A 22,964-nucleotide genomic window follows, 5' to 3' on the forward strand; every position below is an offset into this window, starting at 1 on the left:
GCTGTATGTTGCAGCAAGCTAAAATCAAACGTAGGTGTTTGAAAGTTTTCTGAGTTTCTATGAAGGGTTATGATTGTAAGACTCCATTGATGTATTTGGATCAAATACTGAGATGCATACCACTCTTGCCCTTTCTGTGGTGCGATGAAGATCTTGCTTTTATTTTTTTTCTCATCTACCGAGGTCGTTGTTTCAACTATGTCCTGATGTGGCACCGTGTGCTTGTGTGTGATTGGCAGGTAGTGATGTAAAAGGACAATGAAAGAATAGCATCCCACATTTTTCTAAGAGAGGCCATGTATGGAGATATAGGCAGCTGGTATAGGCACACCTGATAATCTTCCCTTTGTTGACTGTTTTGAGTAGCCTGACCCCCCCCAGAAGAGATCTGCATTCCCTTCCACCTGGAAGTTTCATGGTGAAGGTCCATTCATACAATATTAATGACCACAGTGAAGGATAATGTGTGATGGATCACCAATCATACTGCCTCCAAATGGCATTGGCAAGAGTTAGGCACATAAATAATAAAGTGATTTAGATGCAAAATCCATCCTAAGCGGATTACAAAGGCAGTGGCACTACAATCAATCGTCATTTTGGGCCAGGACACAGAAACTGAAGCATACTGGGAAGAAGGAGAAGACGGAGCAGGGACAGGTAGAGGGAGTGTGTGCAGGGAGTATTGGTTTCAGTGTGTAGTGTGGAGTGTCTTGTTCAAAACTGGCTAAAGACAGTTGCTGCAATGCCATTTTGGAATATTTGAAGGCACTCCTACAGTGGACTTTGATGGCATCAATGTTTTCTATTCTCTTGAAGGCCCTTTACACAAATTTCCAAATGGGACAGGCCATAATCACACAAATGTATGCGATATTTGGTGAAAACCTTGGAAAATATAGTCTTAGATCAACGGTTTATCACTGTATTGTTTTCCCTCTGCTGATATGATGTCATGTTTTTTTTTTGCCATGTGTGGGCTATGTCTTTGGTTGTTTTTGTTGTGTGACTTTCTACCACTGAAAACCAATTTCCCTTTGGGATAATTAAGTTAATCAATCAAAGCAACCTATCAAAAATACGACAAGAAATAACCCAGAATACGCTGGCGAGCGAGGTTAATGTTGAGTCTAAAAAAAAAGAAAAAAACGTACATTCAGCATTTCACGTTGTCCTACCTTTGCTGAACACGATAAGCTTCACAATCTCATTGATCTCTTTCTCGTTTTTCTGTTTCCATTTTTTAAAATGTTCCATTTTAATTGCAGTACTATGATTCACCAGACAATCCTGGCTTCATCTGACATTCCAAAATTGATCATACAGTCTGACACAGATTGCTAACCATAGACCCTTCTCATCAGTGTGGCATACAATGAACATATAAGATTGTTATCGCACTATAGGTGCCTGAAAACAACAGTTTGATTTATTGTTGATTGTTAGATTGTGAGAGAAGACCGATATCACTGCCATACCTGTACGTTAAGTATGAAGCCACAGACGGCGCTTGGTTAGCTTAGCTAAGCTCAAAGACTGGTATGGAAAATAGATAACATGGCTCAGTCTGAAGGTTATACAATCCTGCAAACAGCCCCTCCTAAATCACTAATTACCAAATATATATTGGCTCTGGGACACACACACAGGTCTGATCAACCTGTGGTGGGCCTGCACTGATGAGAGTGTATTGTGAGTAAAAGGCCGAAACACCCAATGACGCTGGGGTACACAACCGATGATGTGTTCCAGTTAACAACCAATGGTGGTCAACAGCGCCCCTATGTCAGGATAGCCAGGCCAACTAAGGCTGGTTCTTCGGGATTGTAACACCTAATCCTACAAACCAATCTTGTTTGTTAAATCTATACAAAAAAAACGTAAAAAACTAGTTCTCGTTTTATGATGGGTGGTATTGATATTCTCTTCTAACTCTCAGCAAGAAAGTGATTAACCACATTTTTGGTGGAATAAGTTGTTGTTGACCCCCAAGAATAAAAAGTGCAAAGGCTTTTGGCTTGACTCATCATTTTGCAGATTCAAAAGCATTCTCGTAAAAAAAAAGGAAATATGTAACTCACGTTTACAAAGATGAGGCTGTAATATAAAATGAAACACTTCCTCACAAAATACATGCAACTCCTTAAAAGCTGTGAATATCACAGGCTTAACAGTATAAGTGAATACCCAAAGGGGATTTTTTTCTTTAATGTCTATCCAAAGCAATCCTCCTGCGTTTTCTCCACCTGGCTGCTGTAATTCTCTCTATCATTCACCATTAGTATTCACAGGCTCACTTTCACTTTGAAATTTGCATAGATAATTCCAACTATGTCTACAATAACTGCACAGCTCAGTAACTTTATTTTTGAGAGCCAGGTTCAGAGGCAGGAACAGTCATGAGTAAGGGGCCTTCTGGGTATTGCAGTATGCAACTAGATCGGCCAATTCTTCCTGATCCATTGGACTGAGCCTTGCCAAAGCTAACCCCATAAGGCCCCCTCTGTGTTTTTTTCATGTCCCTGTCTTTGCTTCTGAGGCTGTGAGAGTATTCAGTGTGTGTGTGTGTGTGTGTGTGTGTGTGTGTGTGTGTGTGTGTGTGTGTGTGTGTGTGTGCGTGTGTGCGTGCGTGCGTGCGTGCGTGCGTGCGTGCGTGCGTGCGTGCGTGCGTGCGTGCGTGCGTGCGTGCGTGCGTGCGTGTGTGTGTGTGCGTGTGTGTGCTTGTATGTGGGGGTCGATGTGTGCTTGCAGATGGAAAATGTTGAGTTGGGAATTCAGGTTTGTGCACAGAAAAGGAACCAGAGTGAGGACACTTCACACAAACTGTAATATCAAAACATTATCTCTTTCTTTCTCTTTGCTCTCCTATTCCCTTTCTTCCTTTCTTCTGATATCTCTCCTTGTCCTTGTGGGTGATTAGAATGCACCCTGGTTGTCTGTCTCCTCCCTCATTAATCACGCTCTGAGCGACTGGGCCGGACGTTGAATGCACAGTTGGCCTGACCCAGCACTTGACAAAAGCATCCATAACAGCAGGTACAGAGCAGTGTGCAGGCTTGCAGTCATACAATAACATCAACAGTATAGCCATGCCGAGGATTTATCTGAGCTGTAATGTATTCAGAATATAAGAACGTGTTTCTTTTGTGGAAACAGTACTGACAAAATTTAAAGATTGTCATTGTGCACTTTATAGGCTTTAATAAAGCCACCAGGAAAGCACATTTTCCCGGCTACCAGGATATCTTATTGTCTCTCTGTCTGTCTTTTTCTCTCTTTCTCCATCCCTTTCTCTCTTTCAACCATACTGACAAATGCTTTAGTGGGGCATGAGGCACTGTGTGGACAAAGTGAGATGGATTACTGTGTGGATTTTGGCAGGGGAAACTGAAGCTAATTCTCTGATTAGAAATCTGGGTTCAGAAGGCAGAGAAACACTGAGCTGTGCGCGCGTGTGTGTGTGTGTGTGTGTGTGTGTGTGTGTGTGTGTGTGTGTGTGTGTGTGTGTGTGTGTGTGTGTGTGTGTGTGTGTGTGTGTACAATTTAACATTCAAAGTTTCACTTTCCATCATCTCTGCCACAGAGCAACAGGCCATTTTATATTATATGTTATATAAAAAAATCACTATTGTGGTGCAGGGTGGTGTGCTGGTTGTGTGGCAGGTTGCAATGTGGATTCTCATACAAAAGCCAAATTGTTTTGTTTTTTTACTATACATACTGGTATGTATACATATATTTTACTTTTCTATTTTTTTAAGAGCCCTTTGTTGGGCAGTTGATGAATGCCATAATATATGTGGATAAACAAGAATACCATGTTTGTGTACTTGTGTTAAAATTATCCATGTTCAGTTTTACAGATGTATATAGAGGCTGATGGTGTGCTGTTATTCTCAATCTAACCTCCAGTATTGAAAAATAAAATTTGATCACAAAAAAAAAACATACGTGCCAAAGTGGTCTTGAGCAAAACAAAGAATCCTGCTCCCTTAGCACAAGCAAAACGGCCAATATGAAAAATGTAATATCCACTCCATAGCCACCGGAAATTCCAGTGAGCCAGCCAGTGAATTGCATGATCTACAGATGTATCCCAAAAAAAGAAAAAAAGATCATCGATTCCAAATTGATTAACAGGTGTTCTCATGCAACGTTTGTATTGTTTATGGCTGTAATGATAATCAGAATGTTTTTTTTCAACTATGATCAAGTGAGAAATATGCTAAAGTTAAAGATGCCGACTTTCTGTTTATAACTCAGTCTTTATAGTCCTTACGGTCCCTAAGGGAAAAAGACGTAGATGAGGCTTTTAGGAGTAACGAGTGACTTAGCAATGCATTTCGGGACTCAGATTACATGGTAGCTCATGTAACTACATTGATTTTATTTTGATTTGTTTATTTCAATTAAAATGGTGTGACTTTAGAAGTTATTTTTGTTAGCATAAATTAAATAAAAACAGCAGCAAAAACAGAAAAAAAATCTTATGTAATCTGGCACAGATGAAAGGCTGATAATAAGAAAAACAATCAAAGTCTGCTCGATACAAACAAGACTGTTGTTGCTTCTGAAGCAGGGCCACAATCTTGCATTACATTTATAAAAAAAAAAAAAAAAAAAAACCAGTAGACAGACAAGCCTTTATAAAAAAGGGTAAAATGTACTTAAACCCTAATGTTTTGTTTTGGAGCTCCCTGGGCCCTCTTCAATGCTTTATGATAATCTCTGTATTTTGTCACCTTCAGCAAAGGTGCAAGCAAAGTTTGTGGCAATTACTTATTACTTCAGTATTTTGGGTTTTAATAAGGTCAGAAAGAAGAAAAGACTTTTTCACATGCAGCAGTGGGTTATGTGAGAGAGTATATACACACACATTTATTTTGGAGAAACACTGCAACTTGTTAGTTTTTAAGGAGATTACTTTCCCTACCATTGGTCATGACATGATCCGAAATATAACATTGATGCCGACATGAGTCAGTAAGTATAGAGGACACATCCATCTTCATTCCTGTCTTCATATCTTCCATCTGACCGACCAGGCTCCTCAGAGTCTCAAGCTGCATTTCTTTCCTTTGTCTGACCGAGGATCCCTGAAGCTGCTGTCCCTTCTTGTAGCTTTTTAGCAGTTAGTAAATAAGATGATGGGAGCCCAGTCCAAGGTGAACAGTGGGGACAGTGAGAAATAGGATTAGCTTGAAGCCTAACAAGCATCCTGGCTGAGATGTGTTCATTAATATTACATTCATCTACAGAGAGAGAGAGAGAGAGAGAGAGAGAGAGAGAGAGAGAGAGAGAGAGAGAGAGAGGCACAGGCAGCAAGGTGAAGTGGCTGTGGACCACTGAAGAAGAACAGAGTTGGATAATTGTTCCCCAGTTTAGCTTAGGTTCACATTTAGGGCATGCTGATGCAGACAGGATGGGTTTGAATAAATGGATCATTGTTTGAAATTTGAGATTAGGGGCTTTTTTTATAATCCAAAAATGTACAACAGATATGCATGTTTATGATTAGACAACATATTTGGAATAATGACATCAACTAAAGAGGCTCGGCTTTACACGTCGCAGCAATGTGTATCAAAAGTAATGAGCCTTTTGTGTAGGATTAGTGTTCTAGATGCTCTACTACATGCTGACAGATAATACTTCAGTAACAAAGCTGTGTGTTTGTGCCAGGTGCGCAGCCTTGCTATGACATAGACCACTGCAGTGCGACCTTTTCACGGAGCATCAGCTAAACAGACAGACCTTCATAACACAGGACCCCCCCCCCTTCCCCAGAATGGAAAATCTGCCCTTTAACACTCCACAATTATTGATTCAGTCAGTCATGTCTGTCTCTTAATTCACGCTGTAATCGTCGATATGCACCTCAGGCTGAATGACAAAAGAGAAATCCAGGCGATTAAAGGGTGACGTATTGTGCGAGTAATGGTTTGTGACTTGTGATTACACATGCAGTGATAATTACTGCGACCCCGGAGGGTTTCTGCGGACCCCTGCTCACAGGGCTCTGCAGCGTAACCCCTCTGACTCCCCGTCCGCTTAGTGTGCGAATTAAGAATCACTGTGACAGACTCACAGGGGAGTTCTGCACACTGAATGAAGATGGACAGTATAAACAAAATAACATTAAAAACAGCCCATAACCACGCCCGGAGCAATCTCTTGCTCTCTCAAGTGTTTACTTTTTCCCTCTCACATTTCCTCATTTGACTCCGCATTTATTCTCCCTCCGTCTCCTCGCTCTCTCACACTACTTTGTTTTCACCCTTCCTCATTCCCTTCATCCTCTTACTCACAAGGCCTTCTCGCCAATTACGCTACAAATCGGACTGCTTGTGAATCATTGCATCCAGCATAAAATACTGACTCACAGCTGGAGGAAGGGAGCCAGCCTTGGGCTCCACTGTCCGGTAAAAGGTCACGCTGAGCATTATGGCGGTTAACTACCCCAAGTTTATTGCAGTCAACACTTTGCATTAGCTGCAGCCAGAAGTTAACTCTCTGACAATATGCAGACACAGTTTACAGTCAGGCCATAACCATCCCTAGGTACTCGGAGAACTGGTGCATGACAAAACTGGCCACTTGGCCCTCTTAGACCTCAAGCCTGTGCTATTTCAGGGAGTGCAACTAGAAGGATAATTCCGCCACTGTCTGAGAGGGCACAGATTTGTTCCTGACATAAGATCCACATGCAAACGTATGTCTAATTGAATATAGACTGATTAAACAAAGCATCTGGTACATGGGTCTGATATTTCTGCAGCCCTTTTTCGAACAATCTCGCCTATCTCAAAGCTTAAAACTTTTTCTTAAACTCAGCTTCCTTTAATTTTCTCTGTCTCCTCCTGTGTGGCTGGTATAGATTTAATTAGGGAAATCAAAACGGCATAATGACTTCTACCTGAATTGACCTCTTCATGAAAAAAAAAGTGTCTTGATTATTTTGCATATTCTGTGAAGATTTGATTAAAACACTGAACTGCCTGCTCGCCGTGAGAAATTCAATTGGATAAGAGTTAAAGGGTAACTACTGTTTTTTTTCAACCTGGACCATATTTTCCTATGTTTTTGTGTCTGAGTGACTGATGGGAACAACAATGTTTGAAATTGGTCCAGTATTAAGCAAGCTCGCTGCAGTCGGCAGCGGCGAAACAAGTTACAATGTAAGTCAATAGGGAAATTGTCCAGCTTGTATTTACCTTCACGAAAGTGCTTGTTTTGCCACTGACAGGCTCAGTTTAATATTCTAAGTGTCTGACAACATTATGGAAGGGTTTTCCAAGGAGGTCGACCTATCTGTTAAAGAGTAAGATCGTTAATTTAAACATATAAACATCCACGAAATTACGTTCACCAAACCAACCAGACTCCATGTAAATAAACAGTAATTTTAGCATCGTAAAATACACTTCATTCAAAGTCGACAGAAACAAAATAAAACTATGAAAAGCCGTTTTGGGTCTTCTTTCCACTTCTCCAACCATCACAACTCGAGTTTTGGTTAAAAATTAACACATAGTTTACCGATTTACATGTGAAATTGTGTTAATATACACTCTAAAAGTATTGCTTTTTTTAAATGGAGTCTGGTTGGTTTAGAGCTACTTCAGAGCTGTTTCTGGTTAAACAGAAAGGTCTCAAAGAGGTTTTAAAGGTCTATCTCTGAAGGGATCCTTTCCATAATGTTGTCAGACACTTACAATATAAATCTGAGCCTGTCAGTGGAAAAACAAGCACTTTTGTGAAGGTAAATACAAGCTGGATTAGCTATTAACTTACATTGTAGCTTGTTTCGCCGCTGCCGACTGCAGCGAGCTTGCTTAATACTGGACCCATGTCAAAGATTGTTGTTCCCATCAGTCACTTTGACACAAAAACATAGTAAAATAGGGTGCAGGTTTAAAAAAACAGTAGTTACCCTTTAAGTTGCTGGAGCCGAAGAGATGGAAAGGTGCACACTGTACTGAGCTGACAGGATGACCAAAAAAAAGTCTATTGCAGCTGTTGAAGGAGAGGAAGCCTAACACACAGCTGTCTGCTCCGTGTCTCCAAGGACTAATTGACAAACGCAAGCTTAATACGCACAGGGAGGGGTTGTCTTCAATAGATAGCAGCTGGCTTGAAGTGCATGCCTGACCTTGACAACGCCTTGTGGCTTGTTTACACATCCTCATTAGCCCGTAGCCTTGGTGGAGAAGTAGGAAGTGGTAAACAAGTTGCCAAACTAATGACTATAAAAGGAGGAACAGTTATTGGTAAATACCAGTGTTGTAGTACTCGAGATTAGACTAAGTCTCAAGACCACTTTTTGAAGGTCTCGTCTCAGAATCGACCGCAATTTTATTCAGTCTTGACTCGGTCTCTGATAAAGAGGACACTGGATTTTATTTCAAGACCACAACTGCAGGGATATCCCTAAACTGCCTGTGCATTGTTTGATTTATGTGTTAACATCATTGCTGTAATTGGATGTAAAACTTCCTGCTTCAAATGCAACCAATAACTTGACTCATTTCTAATTTGAAATTTGTTACTGTTAATCCCCTCTCCCCATTCCCTTAACACACTTTCAAGAAAGTGAATGAAAAGGGAGACAGGAGAAGAAGCTCTGGCTGTCTGGCACTGGTCTGGTCTGGACTCGGTCTTGCCCTGCCTTGGCCTTGGTCTTGGTCTTTACTTGGTCTTAACCCCTCAAAGTCTTGGTCTTGTCTTGCCCTCGATACACTCTGGTCTTGGTGATGACTTGGTCTCGGTTTAGGTGGTCTTGACACACTAGTAAATACAAGGTGCTTTCATACAGAGTATTCACACAAGATGACAAACAATGTGAATGTTACACACGAAAGATGGATAACTCAAAGCATGGTTCTTAATAGTCCCTGTGTGGTCTTAAGCATCTTACTTTTCAGGGTACACTATGTGAACATACCTCCATAAGTGGGGCTTTGCAGCCTCTGGGACTCAGAGTGCTTGAGCTGTAAAGTGTGTCACCTTTTTTCCCGTAGCCTACCTGTGTGACAGAGTTATTAATGAGCTGTGTCTGTATTTATGCACCTCATCTAACAGGGGAAGATGGGCTGCCTTCATTACTTTGAGTTGTGGGAGCTGTCCTGTCAAATGAAATTTGAGCCTCGGCCAAGACGAGCGCTTCTTATAACAAAAGGGGAAATTCATCAAGTGTTCATTTGGTTTGACGGGTCACGACGGTGTCAGTCTCGTCTCCTCTCTCTCGTCTCATACATGGAGTAAATGAAGATCATGGAGTCAGAAGTGTGCTTGTAAAACAGCACTTTTCCACTGTGTGGTCACTGAGCGCCACACTGTGGTTCACAGCAGCTATTACCACTTGTGACTGTCATAACCAATACAGTGTGCTTTAAGTTGCAATCATGCCTCACAGATTGATGTACAAGTAACAGTTTTTTTCTATTTTTTAATGACTTCCCATCTAGTTGGTTTCAGTTTCTTTTTGTTGTTGAGAGGAAATTGTCATGTCTTAATGTGCTTATATGTGACTTTCTAAAAAATGTGGACAAGTTTGGATTTTGATGCAGTTGGATTTGACACACATTATATTGAAGGCCTGGTAGAGGGGCATAACATTACGTTATTATATCAATTGAAATGTCTTAAAGAGGTTAATTGACTCTTGTACGTCTATCCTGTCATTTGCTAAATCTAATTTAGTGCACATAAAGTTTGTTCTTCAGAATCTAAAAAATGTGCATGTGTACAGTATATATAGGGTGTTTTAGAGATGTTATACATGTGTCTATGGTAATGACAATTAATATTAGTAGCATTATTATATGTACTTTGGTCATTATTATCAATCGGTACAGTAAAATGTATTTGTATTGTATTTCTTTAAAAGGCTGTTTTGAGGCTTAAGACTTATGTGTAAAGTTAGGATTAGGTATTAGTTACAGTGAGACTATGTCAGAAAAAAACACATTATTTCTATTTCAAATGAAATATTGAATATATATGCAATACAATTCAATTCAATACTCAATTCAATACTCTCAGGGGTTTGCTCATACAGCCTTGCTTGGTCTTAGAACTGAGCATTTAATAATATCCCGTAATTGTCACTTGTCTAACTTTAAGGTTAGAGTTAATGGAATGCATCATGTCAGTACAGGTCCTCAAATGTGTGCAGCTGGAAATACTTATTTTCAAAGCTCATCACAGACATTTTATCTTCTTACATTATCACAGATTGTTGCAAAGATAAGATAAGATAATCCTTTATTAGTCCCTGCAGTGGGGAAATTTGCAGTGAGGATCATCTGTGAGCACTAAAACGTGAAGTTTTTTTCCAATGTTTTGACAAAAATACATGTTTTAAAATGATTATCCCTCAAGCTTAAGCGCTGCCAGCAAGTGTTTTTCTAAAGGGGAATTTCTACTTTGCATATGTTTTCATAATCTATTTGAAATCTAATAGGTAGAGGAACCATAACTGATTTTCATCTCAACCGAATACCTGCAGTCAGTTACATCACAGTTTATGAATAGGGGACATCTTTGGCCCTTCAGGACACAAGAGGAGATGTTTTACATATCGGCTGAAGATTGCTGTAAAAAGGGACAGACTTGCAGAGAGATTATTTCCTCAGACAGAGCATACAGTAGGTGTGACGCTGGTGTGGCCAAATGAGTTAATTATGTAGACTGTGAAAAAAGCACTTTTAAGTTGCATTTTGTTATATTACAGTTTGGAATTCTTAAGTTTATTACTTTTTTAGGCCTATGTGTAATTGCTGTACGCTGCATATGACTTGTGTGTATGATGGTACCCTCTGAGCCCCCCATGACATAGAAATATGAATCAATTGTAATGCTGCCGTTTGTTTGTTGTGTCTTTATTTGCAAAACTGTACTTGATAGAAAATGACTTTAGTACTGGTGTTTTAGTAGATTGATATGTTTTTGATGCATGTATTATGTACATAAATGTAAATGTAAAGTTTGTGGTTAGAACAAGTTAGTAAAAGTAAAAAAAAAAAAAGAAAGTACATGGCGTTTGTGTCTGTTTCCTCGTCCGGATTTGACTCTTTGCAGCCAAGAAGTTTGTAAAAGTGTTTGTGAGTTGAAATTTTCTTGTTAGATTTTGTTAAACAATTCTGTGCCGTCAATATAAAGTATAGAAACGTTGGAATAAGTGATCACAGAAGTAATATTTAGGATTAGTAGTGAGAGCAGAAGCGTTAACATTCAGTCCTCTGAACAGTTACAGATGTAGAGCACGACTCGTAAAGGTTTTCACTTAAGCTGCCATTTGTCATCCTTGGTGCATTAATCACTCTATTCTTTACGAGTGTTACTTTCTAAATCATGGAAAAGAAACCGCACCCTCGTTAATCTCAGATGCAGTAGGTAGAATCAAAAATGAAGTAAAAATCCACCTGCTTTGGTGCCTCTTTTCTTCTGCGGTATGGGCAATGGCATTTGTGGCTCCATTACATCCAGGAGACATTATTGTCTATGTATCAGGTTTCTTCAAACTGCCGCCTCCCTGTGTCGTTTGTATTATCTCTGGGTGAAAGACCGTGGCACTGATAGCGTCTAAGCTGAATTAGATTTGGCAGCCTTTATGAATAGCAATTGTGACTAGTTCAACATTTGAATACTTGTTAATGTGATTCTTTGCACTCTGCTGACCCTGCCAGATGGAGAGAGAGAGCGTGAAGCAGAAATAGAGGCAAAACAGTGAGTGAGTGAGAGGAGGAGGGAGGAAAAATAAGGGAAAGCAAGTAAGCAGGAGGGAGGGATAATGCAGATTAGGGCCTATAAAAGAAATAAATGAGGTCTTACTTGAGATGACGTAGGCTGGATAAATGTAATTCCAGTGATCTGTATTTTATGCTCTGTAACAGACTGGAAGCCAGCTGGTTCTCTGCCTTTGGCTCAAGACATGCTAAAATAGACTATCATCCTCATATGATGGGAAACAAATGGATGAATGATCCGCATTTATACATTTTAATAAAGTAAGCCAAGCTATTTTTGAATAAAGCTAAATCCACCCTACTACAGACTTTACATTGTTCTGTTCCTGTGATTTCAGAGAATAAAACCATAATGTACAAACAAAGAAAATGATGTTTTTAAACTAACAAATTTGAGCAAATCATGAGGTGACAGATTTCTTCTGTTGGCACACTGACACTGATTACTTAAAGACGCAGTATCCAAGGGAGCTAGGGCTTAATCAGCAGAATAGGAAAATGCAATCAAGCATATAAAGTCACCAGGGCTGCTTTTATCACTGCATCTGTCTCTCTGATGTTCAGCTTATAAAGAAAATCCATAAACTAAGCCGGCAATATAGAAATAACTAGTCAATTCTATTTTTAGAGTAGATGTTCCCTTTAAATCTTTCAGTTGGAAGTGGGCATTGCTGTCATGCTGTTTGTGCTCCACTAGAGTGCACAATTTTCCTTCCCAGGTTTGGGTTGCAATCAACACTTGAACCACAAGGATGCTGGTGTTGAAAAACCCGTTCAGAGGTTTCCTGCAGTTTTTGCTTTTAGAGGAGGTAACTCAGAAACTGGTAGTAACGTGTGTATGAAACCTGTGTGTGTGTGTGTGTGTGTGTGTGTGTGTGTGTGTGTGTGTGTGTGTGTGTGTGTGTGTGTGTGTGTGTGGGGAGGCTTGTTTAACTTAATTCGTGGGGTCCCAAAACCGGGAGTCCAGTATACTTGTGGGGTCCCGACAGCTTTGTGGGGCCAAAATGCTGGACCCCACAAGTTTAAAGGGCTGTTTGAGGGTTAAGACTTGGTTGTAGGATTAGGGTTAGAATTAGGTTATGGTTAGGGTGAGGGTAAGGGTTAAGGTTAGGCATTTAGTTGTGATGGTTAAGTTTAGGGTAAGGGCCTAAGGAATGCATTATGTCAATGACGGGTCCCCACAAAGATAGTGCCACAAACCTGTGTGTGTGTGTGTGTGTGTGTGTGTGTGTGTGTGTGTGTGTGTGTGTGTGTGTGTGTGTGTGACAGGATGCCTTTTTTCTCCTTAATAATGTTATTTTTGAAAAACTCTCCCAGGGCATTGTTCTTCTTCTTCCCAGTATAATGCACACTGCCCCTTTGAGTAGTTGAGGCTTATCTGCATGCATAAACTTCGAGGTCATAAAATGTATACGAAAACACTGCTAACAGGGCAATCATTTGTCACTGTTTTATAATAGCGTGCATCAGAGATTATCTGGGCAGAGTTTTCATGGTGAATGCTAAGAATTTAAATGAACAGAATGTGCAGTTTTACAACAACAAAAACTCGTTTGTTCCAGTTTGGTTTTTTTTGTATTTTTTGACACCTTGATCTGTCGAATGGACGGAATCCAAACAAATGAGTCGTTGAAACTTTATAAGCTTGATATTAGCAAAGAGAGGTGATTTGCTGTCACAGACTGCTAAGAAGTTGCAGGAGTTGACACACTACATTCATTTGCAATTACTCAATGCCAAAAGCAGTGCGTGTCTAATGAGCTAAGAGAGGCTGTAAGTAGTAGGCCAATGATATGTGATGGCTTGAGCAGATTTATATCCATCATGTAGAAAATCTTCCCTGTGGGCATCCGCAGCATCCCTCTATCTCGGCTATAAATGAGGGTCATTTGTTAACAGGCAGTGTGTTTCAAATGCCAGCAGAGATTGTCTGAGAATGCAGAGCACTTTGATCCGGTTGATGCATGTACTTCTTCTAGGAAGCTCTTAGTATTTTAAAAAGGGTAATGGTGTGCTTAGTTCTTTGAAGACTTCACGAAGTTCCTAGAAACAAGGTGTATTCTTCTTAAGGAAATCGCCATGTCCAAGTTGACCGGTAATTTCTCTTCATCTTCCCTTCTCGCTAAGGAAACTTCAGCACCCGGGTCTTGAATTGAAATCAGTTTAACTGGATTTAACCAGCCCTGTGGTGCAGTATAGCAAGAGAAATAACAGTGGCTGCTTAAGAGAGGCGTTAATATATTGCAAGCTGTCCTTTGGGAAGATGTGTATGTTCAAGTTTTTACACTTTCTCCCACATAAATATTGGGGATTTAAATCATATAATATATGGAACCAAAGTAAGAGTTTAAACATTTATTTGTTTGGCCATCAGGGGGAAATGCAAACAAGCTGTGAACATTGATATATTATATATTTATACTTTTATATTATATTATATTATATTATATTATTATATGGGGCGTCTGGTAAGCTCACGTGGTTGAGCGTGCGCCCCATGTGAGGCTCAGTCCTTGTTGCAGCAGCCGTGAATCAGTTCAGACCTGCATCCCTTTGCTGCATGTCATCCCCCTCTCTGTCCCACTTTCATTATGCCGCGTTCTATTTACCTCGCAACTCGTTTAACATGTCTCGTTTAACATGTCCTATCAATAAAGGCAATAAAAGAAGCCAAAAAAAAAAAAAAATATATATATATATATATATATATATATATATATATATATATATATATATATTTTGTTTAGTTAATAAGGCAAACTCTTTTCAGATCACCTATATCCAATATTTACCCTCCTTTTTAATGCTGTTTTTTGGTCTCCACCAACTCCAGGCGAGGTATCTGGCTCTTTATCTGCTACATGCTCGACTATTTAGCTGCTTCAGTCACTAACATCTGTCTGTCTGCCATTTGGAAATGACAGGTAGTGTACAGTGGGTTTTTAAAACATTTTCATTGTGAACAGATGCCTGCTGCAGCCGATAATGATTCAGACAACAGTGAGAGTGAACCAAAACGTTCAAGTTGCAGGTCAGAAAACCAAAAACAATGAGCTGAAAGATGCTAAGAAAAAGGTCTGTACAACTGAGGGGAACTGCAAAGTTGGGTCATGATGCCCATGAGTACGTTTCACATTACTCATTTGATTCAATGTTAATATACAGTACAGATATTGATTATACCTGCTTTAATAGCCTCATGGAGATCACTGAAGTGTTGTTCAAGTAGATCTATCTGAAAGCGTCTGCCTTGCTGAGGTGGTCCTGATCGAAACATTGATTATTGTTATTCAAATTGCAGTGACTGAAAAGGTTTCGAAGGTCAGATTTTATCCTCTGTAGTTTTGAGAAATTCACCACAAAACTTGAGGATCTTCTCATCTAACTGGAAACATCAGGACTATTCAGATGAAAGGAAGTGCTGCCTTTTCCACTAACAAAGGTTGCTAAACCCTGCATTTCATTTCAAAATATTCATGTTTCTAAATGTAAAATAATTCTAATGGGGAGTCTAGCTTTGCGCAGAGATTTTTTTCTGTCTGATGCTCATTAATAAATCCATTGAGTCAAGTGGGAGTATTAAACACAGCTGGCATTGTGTAAAGTCATTCCTGAATTTTACATTTTTGAGAAAGAGATGTCGTGAGAGTGAGGAATGGTGGACCCAAACGCAGAGAGAGGGAGGCAGGCAGGAGCAGCGTTGAAACTCAAAGATTTATTGGACAACAAAGAGGGGAGCAAACAACAAAGGAAGTCCTGAAGGCAACAGGCAAAAAGGTCCAAAGTAAAAGAAAACAAGAACAGGGAATCCAGGGAGCCGAGACAGGCACAGGAACACACAAACTGACCGGGAGGAGATACAAAATGATCTGACACGAGACAAAGGGAACACAGGGGTTAAATACAAGAGGTAATGAACAAATGAGGAACAGGTGACACAACAGGTGAAACACATCAGGGCGGGGCAGGACAATCAACAAAGGCAAAAAGTAAAACTAGACATGACAGGACAGAAAACAGACTATCAAAATAAAACAGGAAACAGGAACCACTGACAAAAACCAGAAATCAACTAAACACAGAAACTTGACCACACAGAACACAGAACACAGGAATAAACCACACAATACACAATAAACGAGGAGATAACTAAACAGAAATATACAGAATATACAAACACAGGAAACATGCACAAATAAACAATAAAGACAACAGAAATGAACAAACAGGTAACAGAAATAACCTAAAACCATAACAAGAGAAGTCACAAAAATTAAGCACATGAATAGTATTAATATAAACTTTATTTCAGACCCAGGGGGATCCATATCACAATAAAATAAAAAAATAAAAACATACACACAGAGTATAACATAAAACACAAAAACTTCCACAAATTTCAGTGTCTGACATACAGACTTGTTCGCCAATAGTTCCACAGTCTGGAAGTAAATCTGACAGAACTGCGTACAGGGTTAGCCAAAACAGTAATCAGGTCATTTTCTGACTCAGATACCCTGCAAATAAATCTATACATCAGGTTACGTAAAACAGCAGAGCAGGTAGGTACGCCGACACTGACAAACATATGGCTTGCACTGGAGCTTCTCGGAGTTCTCAGCAGCAGCCTCATGCTGTCATTATAAGCTACTATAAGTTTTCTAATGCTGCCTTGCTTATAACGACACCACAGGTAGGCAGTATACAAAGGTGTACAATACGCTCTGAACAATGAGATCTTCACAAATACAGAGCACATGCTAAACTATTAACTGAAAATGAATATTAATTATGAGTGATTCAAATATCCTTATTTCGCTGTGAACCATGTCGACTACATGCTTCCTGTTGTATTATTGAGGCCAGTTGTTGTATTATACCATCATGGACACCAGATGTCCCTGCTATACTTTTAAAAAAAGATTTTTCTTATTACTGGGTGCTGATGTTTGTAACATGTTTATTCCTTCTTTTTTGCTTTCCTTATCCAAAGAAAAATGTTTAAATGTGAATAATGTGATAATAAAAAGCCATTTTTATACTAATACTTTACTAATGACTTATATAGCCCAGTGCATGAACCAGTAATCATATCCTCTCTGTTGATTAATTAAATTTTCACAAAATTTGAGGGATTTCATCTTTTCTAAGTTTCAAAGTAAAAGCATAAAAAATGCCATTTGTCATTCTGGAGCATGTTAGAACAGCAGCCGCAGTTTCAGAGGAGAGTAATATTGATTGAATTCCTGCAACTTCCATGGAGTTTGCTTTCAGGGTTATTTTTTTCGAATGCACAATTCATCTCAGGCTCAAAAAACGTGTTGTTATTCAACTCACACAACAATAATGTAATATAGTGAAATGGATGGCACAAAATCAACATCCAGGCCACTTCCTTATCCTCGTCTCCGTAGCAACACAATCCCCTTTGCAAGTAAGATGAGATGCACCTTTTCTCAAGTGTGCCCAGAGGTTGTGGAGGGAGTGGAATATTATTTGAATTCCAATGTCACTGTATGCACATGTGAAGTAAGATAATAATCAAACAGTATTACAATTGAGTGGGTTGCTGCCGAATGCTAACTCCTTCTTGTCTAAATACCAGAGGTGTGGACTCGAGTCATGTGACTTGGACTCGAGTCAGACTCGAGTCATGAATTTGATGACTTCAGACTCGACTCGACAAAATGTACAAAGACTTGCAACTCGACTTGGACTTTAACATCAATGACTCGTGACTTCACTTGGACTTGCGCCTTTTGACTCGAGAAGACTTGCTACTTCCCATGAAAACTGGGGAAGAAAATGTTCACACGGCCGCGGCGCTCTCAGTTTATCTGCATCTGTGAAAAAAATGTGCACCACCTGTATGCATGCAGAGAGCACGCGCGCTGCCTGCACGACATCCAATCACTGTAGTCCCACGTTGTTTTGATTCGACAGCATCTAAGCAGGCACATTGCAAGACAACCAATGAAGCACAAGCAACAACGCGCCAGTTGGCAAAATGATACCGAAGATAGTTTCGTTTGGCTATAAAAATGGCCCTTATTTGATTAATGTCATTGTATAAAAAGAGGTTTAAATAAATACAAATCTTACAGACATACATGATTTGTATAAATTTTATTTCTGTGGTAAGAGGACTTGAAATGACTCGAAACTAAAATGGTAGGACTTTGGACTCGACTTGAGACTTGTTGGCTTTGACTTGTGACTCGACTCGGGACTTGCCTCATCTTTGACTCGACTTGACTCGGGACTCGAGGGCAAAGACTTGAGACTTACTTGTGACTTGCATAACAATGACTTTGTCCCACCTCTGCTAAATACAGAAATGAGCTATCACTGATACAGTGGCACCTTTAAGCTCACAGACGGTACTTGATTTCTGAGTTTGGTTATCTTTTAAAGGTTGGATTGATAGAAAATCTAAAAGTAAAGTGTGCATGCTGTGAGTCAATCTGAATTTAATTATTCCTAAGATAAAGTCAGGATAAATTTTAAGCACTTTTGAAGAATAGTAAGTACCGAAAATACACTTGAATGACATAGTGCCAACTCATTTAGCAATTTTAGCTATGCTAGCAATATGGATGACGAGGACAGTAAGCCTGACATATCTCAACAACTAATGGATGGACTGCCATGAAAATTTGTACAAACATTTATCCGCCCCCCCCCCCGTCATGATGAATTCTAATAGTGTTGGTGATCCTCTGACTTCATCTTGCGCTGTCATCAGGTCAAAATCTTCAACCTTAGTACACCCTCACAGAGCTACTAGCACGGCTGTAGACTCCTCTTCTTTACTGTAACATATATACACCTTGAGTGACGTAAAATAAATATATAAAATAATAAATATTCATATTAAATCCAATAATATTCAATTTCTGACAGTGAGAAATGATACTCACATCAGTGATTTGAAACTCTGCATGTATAATATGTCCTCAGAGTTACTGCATGGGGGCCACCAAATTATTGTAATTTTGTTGGAAGTATATTCCAAAAACTAAACTTTCTAAACATGAATCCAACATATTATAAGCAAATATAAATCAGCCTATTTGTGAAAAAACTTAGTCACTAAGGACTAATAGTCCAGTCATTTTAAGCCAAAATTGGGGTAAACCTAGGCCAAATTGCAACAGAAGCAAACTCAACTGATTTTATATCCTCAATATGTCCTGAGTAAGGAAAAAAAAGCCCCGAAGAATCCCATTAGGGGAAAGTTTCAAAAAAGACCCAAATTGCCCATTCATACGCCTATTCATTCTTTTTCTCACGTAAATAAGGTAAATGTTTTAACCTTTAGATATCACTGTGAAAATGACTGAGTTGATTACTTACATCAAGACAAACAAAAAATGTATTACAAGTATTTTGAAATTGTTTGTTAACATGGGCAAACGGTGCATAATCTAATTATATGTGCTAATTTGCATAAATACCACAACAGATCTAAACATTGGGTAGAGCCAGGTGAAAATGTCTTATTGAATCTTGTTGACATATAACAGTAAAATACTTAATATTAAGGTCTGAATGGAACCCATTTAGGCTACCCATGAGCATTAATACATAGTGGCAGGAAGACGTACTTTAAACCAGCCTTTATTAATTATTATTGCAGAGATGGGTTTTGGGGCTGGGTCTGTGGGACTGTTTCTGGGGGGGCTGAGTCTGAGGGAAGAACAGGAGACAAGGGTAAGGAGAATGCAGAAGACAAAACGTAGGTAAAATAAAAAGTGGCTGGCTCAAACAATGAAATTACGTACACACCACTAGAGAATGGCTGGTTTAAAGTACTTCTTCCTGTACTTCTTCCATGTATTAATGCTCATGGGTAGCCTAAATGGATTCCATTCAGACCTTAGAATTAAGTCTTTTACTGTTATATGTCAACAAGATTCAACAAGACATTTTCACCTGGCTATACCCAATGTTTAGATCTGTTGTGGTATTTATGCAAATTAGCACATACATAATTAGATTATGCACCGTTTGCCCATGTTAACAAACAATTTCAAAAACGTGTAATACATTTTTTGTTTGTCTTGATGTAAGTAATCAACTCAGTAATTTTCATAGTGATATCTAAAGGTTAAAATATTTACCCTATTCACGTGAGAAAAAGAATGAATAGGTGTATGAATGGGCTATATTTGGGTCTTTTTTGAAACTTTCCCCTAATGGGATTCTTCGGGGCTTTTTTTTTCCTTACTCAGGACATATTGAGGATATAAAATCAGTTGAGTTTGCTTCTGTTGCAATTTGGCCTACCTTTTTAAAATTTAAAATATATTATTGTAACTGTATAACTGTACTATAAGGATACAGTTAATTCTGAGGATTCCTTGTGCCACATGTAGCCTATGTTTAACATTAAAACATGATTTATGAAATCATGCCAACAATAATTATTTTAATAGCTTAGTATCCTAGATATATCTATATATCTATATATATATATATCTATATATATATATATATATATATATATATATATATATATAGATATATATATATATATATATATATATATATATAGATATATATATATATATATATATATATATATATATATAGATATATATATATATATATATATATATATATATATATATATATATATATATAGATATATAGATATATGAGAGTCACTGTGGTCCGGCTCCCCCCTCCCCCGTCTCACTTGGTATGATCCTCGCTCAAGCAGCGCATCCAATCCCCCAGTCTGAAGGGCTGAAATTTATTTCTGGTCAGAAAGTATCGCAGCTCGCCGAAGTCTCGACGCTCTGTGTCTCTGTAGCACCTGAAACTGAAAGAGGATCTGAAAGAGCGCAAAGGTGGACCCGTACACAATGCCCATGTACAAGGGGAAGCGTCGCAATAACCGATGTAAGTTTTACACAGCATCATTCGAGCTACATGATACACGCGAGGACATTTTCTTCATGCTGATGTCGCTCGATACAAGTTGCAAATAATGAGCCGAGATGCTTGTATTTCAAGATGCATCTCGGTTCACTTTAAACTGGATGCAGGCCTTTTTTTTTTTTAATTGTTATAGCCCTATTAGCGTGAAACGCAGTTTCAGCCAAAGTTAAAGGTAAACCCACTGCTGTCTTGCTCAACGCTTTTTATTTGTATTTTTATTATTAGGCTAAATCTCCCAATGGTTAACACGTTGGTAGCACGTTGCTTGATTAGTGTTTGCATCAAGCTATTAGTTTGGAAAGCCATCCTAGCAGCTGCTCTGTTGTCTGTTGTAATATATTCATTCTGCTCAAGTTGGCATTCATTATCATGAGAAGTGTCGATTCATCGAGGTTATGAGGTCGCTATTAATAATGAAAAGACTCATATAGGTTAAGTTCAGTTAGAATCCACCGCCGTGTTAAAATGTGAATTCTGATAAACAGTAATTGCGCTGTTTCATGTAAAACTTGTCCTGGTGGTGCTTTACACACACGCACACACACACACACACACACACACACACACACACACACACACACACACACACACACACACATTCTTCTGTAGTGATACACAGTTTAGTCTCCATTAATGACTTCACTCATATGGTGAGAAGGTCAAATGTTTGCGCTGATGTACCATGTGAAGTCTAAAACCATGGAGCAATGATGGTTATGAAAGCAGCTCAGTTGATGAAAGATTAATTAAGAAATCAAGTCGTTCGTTAAGGTAAAAACGTCAATAATTACCTAGTTCAAGCTTCTAGATTGTAAGGATTTGCTACTTGTGTTTGTCTGTGATTATAAACTGACTATCTTCAGGTTATGGACTGTGAGTCAGACACATTTGAAGATCATCTTAAAAAAAACTGTGATTTTCTGACATTTTATGAACTAAATGGTGATATGATTAATCAATGAATTAAGAAAATAATCAGCAGATTAACTGATAATGAAAAGACTTGTTAGATGCAGCCCTATAACTGTATAATATGGGTGGTGTCATACATTCAGGTTCTAATGCAAACCTGTTGTGCATGTTTTGATATATAAAGCATATAGATAGAGTGGTTCACTAATTACCAGTTGGTTAAATTGTTGTTGGAACAGTTTTCCACATGTGCACACACACTCTACAGTCGGGTGGCACAGGATTTGGAGAGCTGGTTTGTGGTCTAGATGTTTTAGAAAAGACAACTCGATTTTCTTCTCAGCAGAGGAAATGCAAATCTACATTGTGCACTGCATAGGCTACAAATAGGCCGCACTGCATAACTTTCTGGATGTACAGCTTCCTACATAGACAAAGGTGGGTGGAAACCCAAATTTGGATGCCAACCACAGAAAAGCCAGTGTCAAGAGACAGCGTGGGCGCAGAAATCCAGGAGCTCCTAAGCCAAAGAGCAGGGAGACGGTAACAAAAGCCAATTAATGTGCATATGGGCTAAAATTGGTGAAGATGTTTTGGACTTTATCTGTCAGCTATCAGGCCAGAAAGACCGCAAGAGATAGACTGCAGGTCCAAGCCGCTGCTGTAGGTTTAAGAAATGAACACTTGCTGGTGCTTGAAATGTGTACAGGATGCGACATTTTGTGTGGTGCTGTGGAGTCTGATGTATATGGATCGCAGACAGTAAACCTGTTGATTAGGGCTGCAACTAACGATTGTTTTCATTGTCGATTTAATACATTGACTATTTTCTCGATTAATCGATTTAGTTGTTTGGTCTAAAATGTTGATCAGTGTTTTCCAAAGCCCAAGGTGACGTCTTCAAATGTCCTGTTTTGTCCACAACTCAAAGATATTCAATTTACTGTCAAAGAGGAGTGAAAAAACTAGAAAATTCACATTTATATTTACTTTTTTTTTACTCAAACCTATTCATCGATTATCAAAATAGTTGGCAATTAATTTAATAGTTGACTTCTAATGGATTTATCGATTCATCTTTGCAGCTCTACTGTTAATGAGTTCATATTGTATGATGGGTTTCTAACATGAGAAAACTACAGTTAGTGGTGTTGTGTGTCATTAACCCCCTTAATTCAACAGCTAGCTTAGTTAGTGTTTCTTTTTCAGCAGCAAAATAGGCGTAACTATTGGGATGAGTTAGACCAGGGGTCGGCAACCTTTTTAATATGAAGTGCCATTTTAAAATGTTCTTGTTAATCAGTGTGCCATATCAGCATTAAGCCAGCCATCAGCTACCGAGCCCGCTCAGGGCAG

General features: G+C 38.9%; 1 protein-coding gene across 7 annotated transcripts in view; it reads left to right on the top strand.

Annotated features, from left to right (window-relative positions):
* LOC116048585 (RNA-binding Raly-like protein) overlaps nucleotides 1-22,964 on the top strand; it is a 106,897-nt gene that overhangs the window by 52,091 nt on the left and 31,842 nt on the right. The window contains exon 1 of one of the 7 annotated variants that reach the window (XM_035998121.1): nucleotides 20,436-20,657. The exons of the other annotated variants lie outside the window; for them this stretch is intronic. Coding sequence (XP_035854014.1) covers nucleotides 20,621-20,657 — 37 coding nt within the window. The 5' untranslated portion in view covers nucleotides 20,436-20,620. Of the gene's footprint in view, nucleotides 1-20,435; nucleotides 20,658-22,964 lie in introns of those variants that run through there. 7 annotated transcript variants of the gene reach the window in all.

This window comes from Sander lucioperca, chromosome 23 (genome assembly GCF_008315115.2).
Source record: "Sander lucioperca isolate FBNREF2018 chromosome 23, SLUC_FBN_1.2, whole genome shotgun sequence".
In the NCBI taxonomy this organism is placed as follows: Eukaryota; Metazoa; Chordata; class Actinopteri; order Perciformes; family Percidae; genus Sander; species Sander lucioperca.